The sequence below is a fragment of the Leptonychotes weddellii genome, chromosome 8 (assembly GCF_054177405.1).
Source record: "Leptonychotes weddellii isolate Sample4059 chromosome 8, ASM5417740v2, whole genome shotgun sequence".
NCBI lineage: Eukaryota > Metazoa > Chordata > Mammalia > Carnivora > Phocidae > Leptonychotes > Leptonychotes weddellii.
The window spans coordinates 29532225-29546352 of NC_138376.1; the positions used below are offsets into that span (position 1 = coordinate 29532225).

The 14128-nt window shown below is 38.3% G+C and overlaps 1 protein-coding gene across 3 annotated transcripts in view; it reads right to left on the bottom strand.

Annotated features, from left to right (window-relative positions):
• KIF6 (kinesin family member 6) overlaps positions 1-14128 on the bottom strand; it is a 296650-nt gene that overhangs the window by 156706 nt on the left and 125816 nt on the right. For all 3 annotated transcript variants that reach the window (XM_081828121.1, XM_081828120.1, XM_081828122.1), the window contains one exon: positions 7371-7474. In XM_081828121.1, coding sequence (XP_081684247.1) covers positions 7371-7474 — 104 coding nt within the window. The remainder of the gene's footprint in view (positions 1-7370; positions 7475-14128) is intronic.

Genomic DNA, 14128 nt, shown 5'->3' on the forward strand with positions numbered 1-14128 from the left:
GGATCATGACCTGAGCCAAAGGCAGATGCTTAACCAACTGAGCCACCCAGATGCCCCTTCAACCAGCTTCTTTTCCTAACCTCTGATAATCCATCTTAAGTCTTGACCTTTTGGGGCGCCTGGGTGGCTCAGTCGTTAAGCGTCTGCCTTCGGCTCAGGTCATGATCCCAGGGTCCTGGGATCGAGCCCCACATCAGGCTCCCTGCTCTGCGGGAAGCCTGCTTCTCCCTCTCCCACTCCCCCTGCTTGTGTTCCCTCTCTCGCTGTGTCTCTCTCTGTCAAAATAAATAAATAAAAAATCTTTAAAAAAAAAAAAAGTCTTGACCTTTTACCATTCTCCCTTTCTTATCTTTTATATTCGTAGCCATCACTTGTATTGATACTTCCTCAACCAAGTGTCTCACATTTGTCTCCTTCTCTGTTTTCATGGCCATTACTGGAGCCTTTTTCCTCATCATCACTCCAAACCTGATGGTAATTTCATCCTGATTTCTCATTCCTGCTCATTCTATTTGTTGCTATCAGCAGCCATGAAAAAAAAATCTTCATCCTATAAATTCTTTCATGATCATCCTATTAAAACTGCAACTCCTGTTTTATTTTTCTCTTTGCACTTTCTGCTCTCTGAAATGCTCTGTATTTTAGTTATTTATCTTGTGTATGATCTCTCTCCCCACCAGAATGTGAGCTCCATGAGGGCAAGGACTTTGTTTTGTTCATTTCTATATCTCTGGCACTTAGAACAGGTGCCTAGGAGAAAGGAAGAGCACAATAAACATTATTATATAAATGAATGAACTGCAATACTCTCAAAGCACAATATTTCCTAGTCCCCATTAAATAAAATAAAGTAGTAGCTCCTCTACACATGGTATTCATCTCATCACAAGGTTACTGTTTATGTGTCTAATCCTATTCTTTAATTCTTCCAGGAGAACCCCTGGCTCCTGCCAGGCCAGTTTCATCCAGATCCTCCCTAGGCAGTGCCTCTTACATGCAAGCCTCCATACTGGTTTCTTGCCACTGCCCCCTGCCCCCCAACACACACATACGCTCACACACGCACACACGTGCCCACACAGACACTGTGCTCTTTCCCTCTCAGCACCTTCCTTTATGTGGTCTCTCATCTTCATCTTAGTGTGGTACCTTCTTCCTCTTGACATCCTTTAAGGTTTATTTAGCTTGCTCAATGGTGATACCAGTAATGACTTCCCAATTGCTGAATTCCTACATGATTTGGCTTTTCATTATCATAGATAACGAGTAAATAACATATTAAAACGTGTAATATGCTGATATGAGATTTAAAAACATGGAGCTGAAAGAGGCCCAGATTGCATTTAGTCCATTTCTCTCACTTTATACATGAGGAAACCCAAATCTAGAGAGTCATTAAAAACCTAATATAGGTAGAATTAGAACTATAATTAAGGTTTTACAATTCTCAGTGTCCATTTATTCTTTTCACTAATATGCTATCTTATTCCGTTTTATATATGTGTGTGTGTAAATGTGTGCATTTTCGTATATGCATTATGTCCCCAATAAAACTGTCACCCTTAGAATTATTTTCCGTGTCCCATATTCCTGAATAGCCAAAAGCACCCATTAAAATGATTAGCATCTAGTAGGTGCTCAATAAATTCAGGATGAAGGATTAACTGACTTGTAAAAAATAAGTAAGAGAAACAAGCCAGGGGAAGACAAATACTATATAAAGTCACTTATGTGTGAAAAATAAAAAGTTGGACTCAGAGAAACGGAGAGTAGCTTGGTGTTTGCCAGGGGCTGGGGGGTGGGGGAAATGGGAGAGATGTTGGTCAAAAAGGCAAAAACTTGGGGTGCCTGGGTGGCTCAGTTGGTTAAGCGACTGCCTTCAGCTCAGGTCATGATCTCAGGGTCCTGGGATTGAGCCCCGCATCGGGCTCCTTGCTCCGCGGGAAGCCTGCTTCTCCCTCTGACCCTCCCCCTCCCTCTGACCCTCCCCCTGCTTGTGTTCCCTCTCTCACTGTCTCTCTCTCTCTGTCAAATAAATAAATAAAATCTTTAAAAAAAATTAAAAAAAAAAGGCAAACACTTCCGGTTATAAGATGAATAAGTTCTGGGATCTAATATACAGCATGGTGACTATAGTTAATAATACTGTATTATGTACTTGAAAGCTGCTAAGAGAGTAGATCTTAAAGTTCTTACCACACACACACACACACACACACGTGAGGTGATAGATGTGTTAACTAACCTTATTGTGGTAACCATTTCACAATATATACATATATTAATTCATCATATTGTACACCTTAAACTCACACAATGTTATATGTCAATTATGTCTCAATAAGGCTGATAGGAAAACAGAAAAAAGAAAAGGATCCAGATGTCTGGAAGTTTACTTTGGGCAGACTTGAGCCCATGAGATCCAATTCAATTCCATCTCAGAAGTAAAATGTTGCCATGCAGAAAATATTCTGCTCATTTAGACTTAGGCCAGGATATAATTCTTCCAAATTTGCCAGAGATCTACAGGCTTTTTTTTTTTTTTTTTACCAGAGAAAGAAAGAGGTATGTGTTTAGAGAACCAATCAGAATCAAATCTTCACCCAAGAAGCTCTGTATAAACATTAACTTGGCTATACAGCCTTCATCCAGCTGTCTCTTTTCAAATTTACACAGGCAAAAAAAAAAAAAAAGATGTAAACTAAAAATATCACAATAACTGGAGGCTGACATCTGCAATCCTCTTCAGTTGAAGCATCCAAGTCAATGCAACAAATATTTACATTAAGAACTGAAATGTTAGGAAATAGTTCAAAAAATTTGATAGGGCTAGATATTAACAGACATCTCCAAAGTGTCCAGTGCACATAACATAGAATATAGAATACATTATCGATTAATTATCTGCTTTCTGACATCCTTCACAGAATCCCTAATAGGAATGCCCTTATGCCATGCCAGTCAGCATAAAGCCAGAAATCAGCAGGACAGAGAAAGTTGACCAAAGCCACTACATTTCTGCCTTTCTGTCCTGCCAAGCCATGGGACTCTTCCTCTCTCCAACAGCACTATCCCCCCTCACCCTCACCATCCAGGGAGTCCAGGCACAATGAGGGACTGGATCTGATTCATACTCCTGAATAAATGTCCAGGGGCCCCAGAAGACAAAGAAGCACAGGATAATGATATTAAAAAGCAATGCCACATGCCAGAAAATTTTAATTTCTCTTTTTTACTTTAAGATAATACAGGACTCTTAAATCTGATGAATTTTAAGTTGTGCCAATATTCAATCTAGCGAATTACGGCAAAACAGAACTATAACAACAATAGAATGAAAACCATAACAAAAACCCACATTATCTGAATAATCCTCACCATCAGTATGAACAAGCACCCAAGATACTGGATGGTCGTGAACCCCTATGCTTTGTTTTGGCAGAGTGGGTGTAACATTTTGCCACATTTGTTCTCTCTCGCTGCTGATCAGAAGTCATTAATAAGATGTAACGCTATATAGTATACGTATCTTGACAGCAGAGAAAGCATTTCAACTGGGAACTGCGGAAGTTTACTTACCAGCACACCAACTAATTTTACATGAGAATCCTGAGCTCAGAATTAATCATTACTATCTCTGCAATCTCGTCTTTTATTTATATCTTCTCATAACACTCACATTTTGCATCGTGATTACTTGTGCTTGTGTCTGTCAGTGCCACTAAATTGTGAACCCCTTGAGAGCTGAATCTAGGTTTTGTTCATCTTGTGTTCATCTCTCAAGGCCTAGGGCAGAGTTTTGTGAACACTAGATGAATAATAAATGTTGAATGAATGAATGAACCAAGTGCCCAGAAAAACTAATGACAACACTACATACTGTCTATAGAGAATCCGTTCCAATTGACGTGTGTGTATTTGTTATCTGTGGATCAAAGGAAACCAACTACATCTGAGAGTCTGTCAGTATTTTAAATCAGTTGTCACATTCTTATTTCTCTCCAGTATACCCCCCAAACTTCTGTGAATGGCAAACCTGATTGTTGTCAATAACTTTTAAATAGAAACATCTGTGTATGTGGGAAGTGGCAAGTTAGTAAAAGATATAATGTAAATATAATACAATATTAAGTATCGTAAAGAAATAACATCTGTTCATTATTTTTTATACATTGTAGCATTTTTCTTTTTGTGAAATGTAGTCTGTTGTAATCTCCTCTAGAGAGGGACTAGGGTGGTTAGCTTTCTGTCTCAAAGCTGGTATGTCTGAAAAATGCCTTGTTTCACGTTCGCATTTGAATGCTAATTTGGCTAGATACAGAAATCTCCATTCAAAGTCCTGTTTTGTTTTGTTCTGTTTTGTTTTTCAGCACCAGAGGCCCAGAGGTTCTTGTTTTCAGAGGTTGATGAGAAGTCTGCTCTAAATCAGATTCTTGATTGTTAATGATATTTTTCTTCTCTGATAACTTTTGGGATTCTTTTCTATATTTTGAGGTCCTAAAATTTTTCTACAGTATTATACAGCTTAGCACATGGTAACCGTTTCATTCTGAAGTCTTTTTTTTTTCCTTTTTTTTTTTAGTTCTAAGAAATTCTTAGATATTATTTCTTTAATCATTGGCTCCGCTGTGTTATCTCTATTTCTCCTTTATAAACTTCTCTGTGTTAGATATTGGTAAAGCTAGAGCTATTTATGATTCTTTTCTTTTAAACTTTCTCTTTACCCTTTCATCTTATGTTCTGGAAGAATTCCTTAGCCTTGCTCTTCCTAGCTGACTAATTTGCCCCTCTGTTTTTTCATTCTGCCCTTGAGCCATCCATTAAGTTCTTAATGGCAACAATTATATTTCTTCATTTTTCAGATTTCCTCTTGAGTCTGTCTTTTATAAAAAATAAAGATCCTATTGTTTCATGGATGTATTGCCATCTTTTACATCTCCAAAGATATTAATCACTCTTCCTATCATGTTTAGTTCTGAAGCCCTCTCCAAGCTGTAAAGACTCTTGTTCTGGTCTTTCTCCAAGTCCTATTTCTAGTTGTTCCTGACTGTGAGCTCATCTTTTCTAGACTCTCCATGGTCTCAGCTTGGGCAGCCAGTCCTGGAGGAGGGGCTGAGCAGTGGTGGGTGCTTGTGCTCCTTGCTGTTTTCAGTGGGAACAGGGGACAGGCAAAGCTGAGGACAGCTGCTGGCTTCAGAGCTTGTCTGGTCCCCAATTTGTCCTGGATGTCATCAACTACCTGTAGCCTTTCCCTATTTCTCCATCCTAAACTCTGACGTAAACACTGGATAGAGGAGGGAAGAAGGGGTGCACAGGGATTCACAGGACAAACTGCTCCCACTATCAGGGCTCTACCAAACCCTCACGGGCAGTCTCCAGCTCTCTCCTGCTCCAGGGTGCCAGCATGCAGAGACGTGGCTTTTCTGGTCCGCACCTGGTGGCTCTCGGTCAACCCCACCCTTCAATCTGCTAGGAATTCCTTGAAGCCTCTAGTCCCTTGAGAGGTTTATGTCTTATTCCTAGGTATGGCTAGAGATTCAGATGTTTCTTTGTATCAGTTCTATAATTCCTCAGATGTGGTGCAGTGGAGGGAACGGTCATCTTGAAACTACCACATGCATTATCTTATCCTTACATGGAGCCTCCTACGCAACAGATAGGATATACTGGAATTGGAGAAAACTCTGGTACTTATTTGATATGTTGGCCATTTCCCTTTATACTCTTGGATCCTATTTCTGTTTTTCCCCTCTTTGACCCTGCATCACCGGAAACTACATTCCCTGACCCTCCTAACACCTGGTTTCTGGGCCAGTTCAGCCAATGGGGCCGCGGGTGGAAGACCAGAAGTGGTGTGAGAGAGAAGCTTGGGCTCCCTGCCAGGATGACACCTCTGATAACACCTGAGGCTCTTCGGTGGCCCCAGCACTCATCATGGGCTAGCTCCTCTGGTCAGCTCTAGTCTTAGACATTAGTTAACACAAGCTTCTACCATCCTCTCTCCACTCCCAGGGGTGTAGGCCCCCTGCTGTTCCTGATCTCTGGGGTGCTGTGTATTTCCTACAATACCACCTCCTTACAACTGATTTCCTATGTTAAACTCCTTTTGTTGGGAGGCCTAGGATGGTTTTGTTTTCCTGGCTGAACCCTGACTTGAAGATCAAAATTCTGAAGAGACATCTCAGATCACAGATGTCATAATTGGTATAATAGAAGACGATAATTGGTAATTCCTTTCTTTGAGGGGAAGGGGGCATCAGAGGGAAGTAATACTTAACTTGGAGAAGTTTCTCTGAAGTTTCTCTGTATCTAAGCTATCCCAAGTTATTTCAAGGAGTGACAGGGAATTCTTCAAAATTATTTTGGCAATATATTTCACTTTAATTGCATATATGCCACAAAGTGAATTTGCAAGGAAAGCCTTAGGAGCCTCTCCTATTATTAAACACAGTGTTCTAGAATTACGAAATGGTATCCTAGAGAAGTGAAAGCTTTGATTATAGCAGAAACCTTGCTTAAGGCTCCTCAAGCTTTAGGCCTACCTCTGGGCACAGCCATGAAGTAGTTTAAAGAAAATACTTTCATCATCTCTATTATTTACCATTTTCTCTGTTGGGAGAGGACTAGGTGAAATGATACTAAACCCTTAAAAAAATCTCGTGTAGCTCTATTTCTCATTTGGAAATTGAGAATATCACTGCCTTCTAAGCCCAGCCCATTATTATCACTCCACAAATGCTTTGTGAGCTGCACAGAAACAACAAGAAAGCCCACCACTGTGGCTCATGATCAGAGAGAGAACGAGAGCCACACCATGTCCCCGATATGCCACATGGCTGCAGGTATAAAAGGCCCTGAAAGATGCTGCCGCTGGTAGAAAAGCCCTGAATCCCTGCTTTCATTCCCATTTCCAGTGTTTGAACAATAATATATGGGCCATCTATTTATTAAAGGAGAGAGCTACATTGGCATGGGATAAATTGGTGCTTGTAGCAAGATGCTTTTTAATACAAAGGATGTTTCTTGAATTCCTTTCAGATCTGAGATCCGCAGCTTATGAGTGTTTGGTGTGTATGTTTTAAAATTGCATGACTATTATACAAGCCCTTCTCTTCAGCTGGCATGAGGAGGATATTCCCACCCTTTATAGGCTCTGTTCTCTACTCCCTCAAAGCTGAGGCGGCAAAAACCCTGCCAACCTTATCCAGCTTTTCGTGGAAAGCTGCCACTCTTAACTGGCGCCTAAATGCAATTTCAGACTGTCCCAGGAGACCTTCATGCTTTGAGGTGAATTCGTAACATTAGGGCCAACAAAGAAGTTAACACAAATTTCCACTGTTAAAGACACAGAAACAAGTCTGCAGGCTTACTGAAGCAGCTCTGCGTCTGTGAGCACCTCTGTCCTCTGCTCCCCAGTGACAAGGGCCAGTTCATCCTTCAGTTCCTGGATTTCTTTTTGTAGGCATATAATCATCTACAAACGGCAAGGCGGGAGAATAAATGTCAACTCCTCATTAAAGGGAACTTGGGGGACAGAGAACATACATCTTTGAAAATTACAAACAATTTTGAGGATACAAAAAACATCCAGAGAATGATTTAAAAGCCACCCCTGTGTACCTACCACCAGCCTTTGTTAAATCTTAACGTTTTGTCAAAATCATTCTAGAATTCATTTTAGCAAATAAAACAGTGCTTGTGTAACTGGAGCGCCTAATTCCTATTCCCTTTCTGTCTTTCCTGGGGTGATCACGTACTGCATTTAATGGGGAGCATTTCCCTGCATGTTTTCATATGTTTACTCCATCTGTATGGATGTAACTATAAATAATAGATGGTATCATTTTGCATGCTTTAAACTCTATGTAAATGTTACCATGCTGCATGGAATGGTAACTTGCTTTTTTTCTTCCTCGCATTATGTTTTTGAGATTCTTTATACTGCTTCACGTAGCTCTAGTTCACTAATTTTCACGGATATATACTGTTTCAGTAAAGGAATATATCACAATTTATCCATGTCTCCTGTCAATGGACATTTAGGATTTTTACCTTTGCTATCACAAACAGTGTTGCTGTGAACACTATAAATCTCTGGGCACATATGTGAGTTTCGCTATAGGGTGCACTTAGAAATAAAACCGTGTGGTTGTAGAGGCTGTGCATCGTCCCTTTAACATATATTGTTAAACTGCTCTTCAGAGTAGTGTATAAACTTACATTCTGTATCAGCAATATATGTAAGTTCCCGTTTCCCCACATTTACTTCACTACGTATGTAGTATTGACAGACGCTTTAATTTTGACAGTCCAGAAGGTGTAAAATGGTACCTCATTTAGTCCTAATCTGCATTTTCTGATTATTAGGGAGGTTGATCATCTTTGCACATGGATATTGGCTGCTTGGGTTTCCTTTTCTATAAATTACTTATTCATATTCTTGCTCATGTTTCAATTGAGTTGTTTTTCTCTTCCTTATTGATCAGCAGGCTTCTTTATACATGAATCCTTTGTTAGTTTTATGCAAGGTACATGTTTTCTCCCAATCTATGCCATGTTTTTCACTTTTTTAAAGATTTTATTTATTTGTCAGAGAGAGAGAGAGAGAGCAGAAGCAGGGGAAGCGGCAGGCAGAGGGTGAAGCAGACTCCCCGCTGAGCAAGAAGCCGGATACTGGGCTGGATCCCAGGACCCCAGGATCATGACCTAAGCCTAAGGCAGATGCTTAACCAACTGAGCCACCCAGGCGTCCTGCTTTTTGTCGTGTTCTTTCTGTTAAGTGAAGATTTTAAATTTCAATGTAATTTTATTATCAATTTCTTCCATTATGAGTTGTTTTTGTGTCTTCTTAAAATCTATTTTACCTAAAACCATAGGAATAGCTTCCTATGTGTTCTTATAAAAGTTTTAAAGCTTTGCTTTTCACATTTAGGCTTTTGTTTTGTATAAAGTATGAGATATGTATCTAATTTTATTTTTTTATATGGCTAACCGTGTAAGATTTGCTATTATAATTCTGTTATATAACATGTTTCTACATATAAATGTGTCTTTTTCTGGGCTCTTAGTTAAAAACATTTATGTACTTGACTATATGTGCAGCAATACTATGCTATTTTAATTATTATATCTTATGAAATTTTGACATTTAGATAGAATAAGGCCCTTCCATTTTATTCTTTTCCAAAATAGATATGGCTGTTCTTGGTCATTTGTTCTTTTGTATAAGTTTGAGACACAGCTTGTAAAATTCCACCAAAGGTCCTCCTCAATTTTTAACTGGAAATAAATTTGATTAAAAGGGTAATCTGGGGGGCACCCGGGTGGCTCAGTTGTTTAACTGTCTGCCTATGGCTCAGGTCATGATCCGGGGATCCTGGGATGGAGCCCTGCATCGGGCTTCCTGCTCAGCGGGGAGCCTGCTTCTCCCTTTTCCTCTGCCTGCCCCTCCCCCTGCTTGTGCTCTCTCCTTGTCAAATAAATACATAAAATCTTTTAAAAAAAGGGTCATTTGGTAAGACATATCAAATTAGTGATGTTGAATCATCTCATCCATGAACATAGTATGGCTTTCCACTGATTCCTTTCAATAAAGATTTATCATGTTCTCTATAAATATATGTTTAATTAGATTTTTTTCCTAGAATGTTAAAGTTTTTATTGCTATTATTAATGAAATTTTTGTAAAATTACATTTTCTAATTGTTAGCTTTTGATTTATAGGAAGGCAATTAATTTTTATGTATGGATTATGTACCAAATAATTTTCTGAACATTGTTTTGGTTCTGTTTATCATTAAATATTTTTAGATGTTCTATATAAGCAATCAAATTGTTTGCAAGTAATGACAGATGTTTTCTTCTTTTCAAATCCTCATACTTTTTTTTTTTTAATTGTCTCTGTCCTAGCTAGGACTTCCAAGTATAATGCTTCAGATATTGATTCTTATCTTACTCCTTCTAACATTTCACCTTCAAAATGTTTGCTGTAGTTTTTGGTTGATACCCTTAATCACTTTAAGGCTGTTCACTGATATTCATAGTTTGATGAGTCTTTTCAAACTATGGGTGAATGTTTAATGTTAAAAATACTTTTTCTGCATCTAGTGATGTGATCATATAAGTTTTCTCTTTTCAACTGTGAATGTGACGAATCACCTTGATTCAAGTGATTTTTTTTAGCATGAACTACTTCAGATATACAAAAAGATATAAAGGATATCTTGTGAACCCACTACTTAGCTTAAGTGAATATCAATATACCTACTATGTAGCTTAAGAAATAAAACCTTACAGATGCTTTTGAAGCCTGAACCTCTGTATAGCCTTCTCTAAATGAATCCCCCATTACCATTACCTGAAATTTGGTGTTTATTTTTCCCATGGCTCTTTTTCTTTTACTATATACACTAACATGTTTTCTAATGATACATTATCTTTCAATTCCCAAAGTAAACCCAACTAGCTCATGATACCACATATTGTATTAATAATCATAATGCAAAGTTCCTAAAACAAGAATTGGCAGACTGAATTCAATTTATATTCTTCCTTCAATATTTGGTAAACTTAAAAAAAAACATGGAGTCTGCTCCATCCTTCCTTCCTTCCTTCTTTCTCTTCCTCCCTCTCCCTTTCCTCCCCCCTTCCCCCGTTCCTTCTTTCCTCTTTCTCTTTTTCTTTCTCTCCTTTTGGTAGCTTTGTTATTATTGAGTCTATTAGTCATAGATATATTCATGTTTTTAAAAATTCTTCTTAAAATATAAAATAATAAAATAAATTGCATTAGCTTCAGTGTTATGTTTTTATAGGAAATTGTCCATTTTGTTTGTTTTTAAATTTACTGCCATAAAGTCTTTCAACATACTTTATTATTATTTTAAGCTATCTACTGTACCTATAGTTAAGGCCTCTTTTCATTCCAAATACTGTGTGGATTTCTGCCTTCTTTATTCTTTTCTTCATTAATTTTCCCAGAGATTTTTTCATTTTATTAATAGATTAAAAATCAACTTCAGGTTTGGTTACTCCTCTCCACTGTATCTTTGCTTTGGGTTTTGTTTTCGCTCATTTTTACACTTTTTAATTCCTGTCTTTCTACTCTTTTGGATTTATTTTATTGGTCCTTTATCTAACTTCTTGGCTTGAAGTCTACCAGACCAAGGGAGTTTGTAAATTTGAACTTGAAACCCATGGGAAGCAGAGCCTTAGGATTTCAAATTTCCAGAGAAACCACCTTTTGCTCCACCTGAAGTTCAGGTTAAGGCAGATAAGCTTCCCTAGCATCTTCCTGTGCCAGTGGGCAGATTTTTTCCTTTCTGGCTCACCCTTTCACTGGTTTTATGTTGGGAAGTAGAGAGGATGTCATGGGTTCATCATCCATCTTCCAAGATTCCAGGGCTCCAACTTTGATGCCTTTCTTACAATTCCCTTCATCCCTTTACTCCAGGACAACTGCAGCTTCAGCTTGGTTTCTGGGCCCTGGAGAATTACATTACCTTATTCAACCTCAGACATATATTTCAAAAGTGCTTGTTAAATTTTATATATAGGTGGAGTTCATATTATCTCTGCCACATTGACAGGACCAGAAGTTACAAAGAATAGGATACTGAGTATTTTGAACATGTCAGTCCTCCTAGAATTTCATTTAAATGCACAGGATTGAGTGGGTTTTCGTTGTTTGCTTCTTTTCAAAAACATGCTCAGAATCATCAAGCTCTGCAGAGTGAAAATCCTTAGACAGGAACTATGTGAGTCATTCATTTGTATCCCCCCCCCACTAAATTAATATTGATGCCACATTTTCTACTTCTGCTAAGGCTTTCAAAGTCAAATCTAACAACCAAATTAACTTCTGTCACTGAACAGAAATCTCAAAACTAAGCCAACTTTTCATGATTTTGAGATTATTACACTTAATATTTGTATAATTTGTATATTATACAAATATAAATAATGTATATTTAATGTACATAAATATACATTATTTACATAATGTATATTTACATTACATGCATGTAAATATAACTGGCCACGACTGTGTCGCACGCATCCCACTCACACCTCCCATCAAATTACTGTAGAAACTTTGTAAGGAGAGCCATCCTTAGAAGATTTTTTTTAAAGATTTTATTTATTTATTTGAGAGAGAGAGTGCACAAGAGCGGGTAGGGTTAGAGGGAGAAACAGACTCCCCACTGAGTAGGGAGCCCGATGTGGGACTCGATCCTGGGACTCCAGGATCATGACCTGAGCCAAAGGCAGTTACTTAACCAACTGAGCCACCCAGGCACCCCTGTCCTTAGATTTTGGCCCATACGAGTCACGAAAGACTCTGGCCTCTTTACAATCCTTTTATCACCTTGTCTTACTGAGGTATTAAAACTTGTAAAGAAAGCAAGTCAAAACCCTGGTGATCCTGATCTTAGAGGGCTGGTTCCATATGTGCCATTGGATTTTGAGAGCAAGATATTGGAAATCCCATCCAAGTTGTGTTTTGGGTGGTTTTGAGGACAAATTTGCAATTGCCACCTGTGCTTCAGAAAAGCTCTGTCCATAAAGTCATGAACAGTAATGTCAGTTTTTAGAAGCCATTATAAAAGAGACCAGGAGATAATACTTGTCAATTACCAGATTGTTCTGCACCAGGAAGATCTCAATATATATATATTTTTACCTACAAATCTTATTTTATTTTATTTATTGTTTAGATTCAATTAGCCAACATATAGTACATCATTAGTTTCAGATATAGTGTTAAATAATTTATCAGTTACATATTACACCCAGTGCTCATCACCTCACAAATAAAACTGGACCATTTTCTTACACCATACACAAAGATAAACTCAAAATGGATTAAAGACCTCAAGGTGAGACAGGAATCCATCAAAATCCTAGAGGAGGACATAGGCAGTAACCTCTTCAACATCAGCCACAGCAACTTCTTTCAAGACATGTCTCCAAAGGCAAGGGAAACAAAAGGAAAAATGAACTATTGGGACTTCACCAAGATAAAAAGCTTCTGCACAGCAAAGGAAATAGTCAACAAAACTAAGAGGCAACCCACGGAATGGGAGAAGATATTTGCAAATGACATATCAGATAAAGGGCTGGTATCCAAGATCTATAAAGAACTTAAAAATTCAACACCTAGAAAACAAATAATCCAGTCAAGAAATGGGCAGAAGACATGAACATTTGTATGTCTTTCCAAAGAAGACATACAAATGGCCAACAGACACATGAAAAAGTGCTCAGTGTCACTTGGCATCAGGGAAATATAAATGAAAACCACAATGAGATACCACCTCACACCCGTCAGAATGGCTAAAATTAACAAGGAAGACCTCAATATTTGTTCAATTAACAGCTGTCAGCTTTGATTCAGGTTTCCTTCTTCTTTACATTTCTTGCAGCCCTACATCAAACACATGACAACGTTCACCTTTTTTCACATTCCTCAAGTACCCTCAAAGTTTCTCTAGCCAAATTTAAAGAAAAAAAACCCTCCAGCATTTAATATGTTCATTTTCCTTCAATTATGCACTAATTTTTGTTTTCAGGCTAACAACTCATGGCTGTCTTTCTCAGGCTGTGATGCTACAGGGCTGCTTGCTGGTGAGGCAGGGATGGCAGAAGAAGTCATCCTATGAGTTCCCTTCCACTTGACTCATGCCTTAGAATTCTGACTCCTTCTTCCAGCGGGGGCACTGTGTGACCAGGGCCTGTGCTGCAAAGAGGCCCTGCCTCACCCACTTGGTTTCTCCAGAAGAGATTTCCATCTGGGCTGCTCAAGCTCCTGAGGCAAGCGGGATAAAACAAGTAACCACATTATTCTTTTAACCTTGTCTCTATACTTCAGCGCAATGATTTCAGGGAGACAGGGCAAACAATCAGAAGGAAATAATTAATATGGGTAACAGTGAATTTGAGAAGGTTATTATTATTATTATTATTATTTTGGAATTTGAGGAATTTATAAATGAAGCAGTGTTGGTGAGATTTCACACCCTTTTTTATAATGTGTACTGCTAAGCCTACACTAGCTTATGTTCTAGAGAAAATTTTAAAAGCTGAGTGATTTGAAAAGTAATATAATCTTAATTTGGGAATGTACAAAATT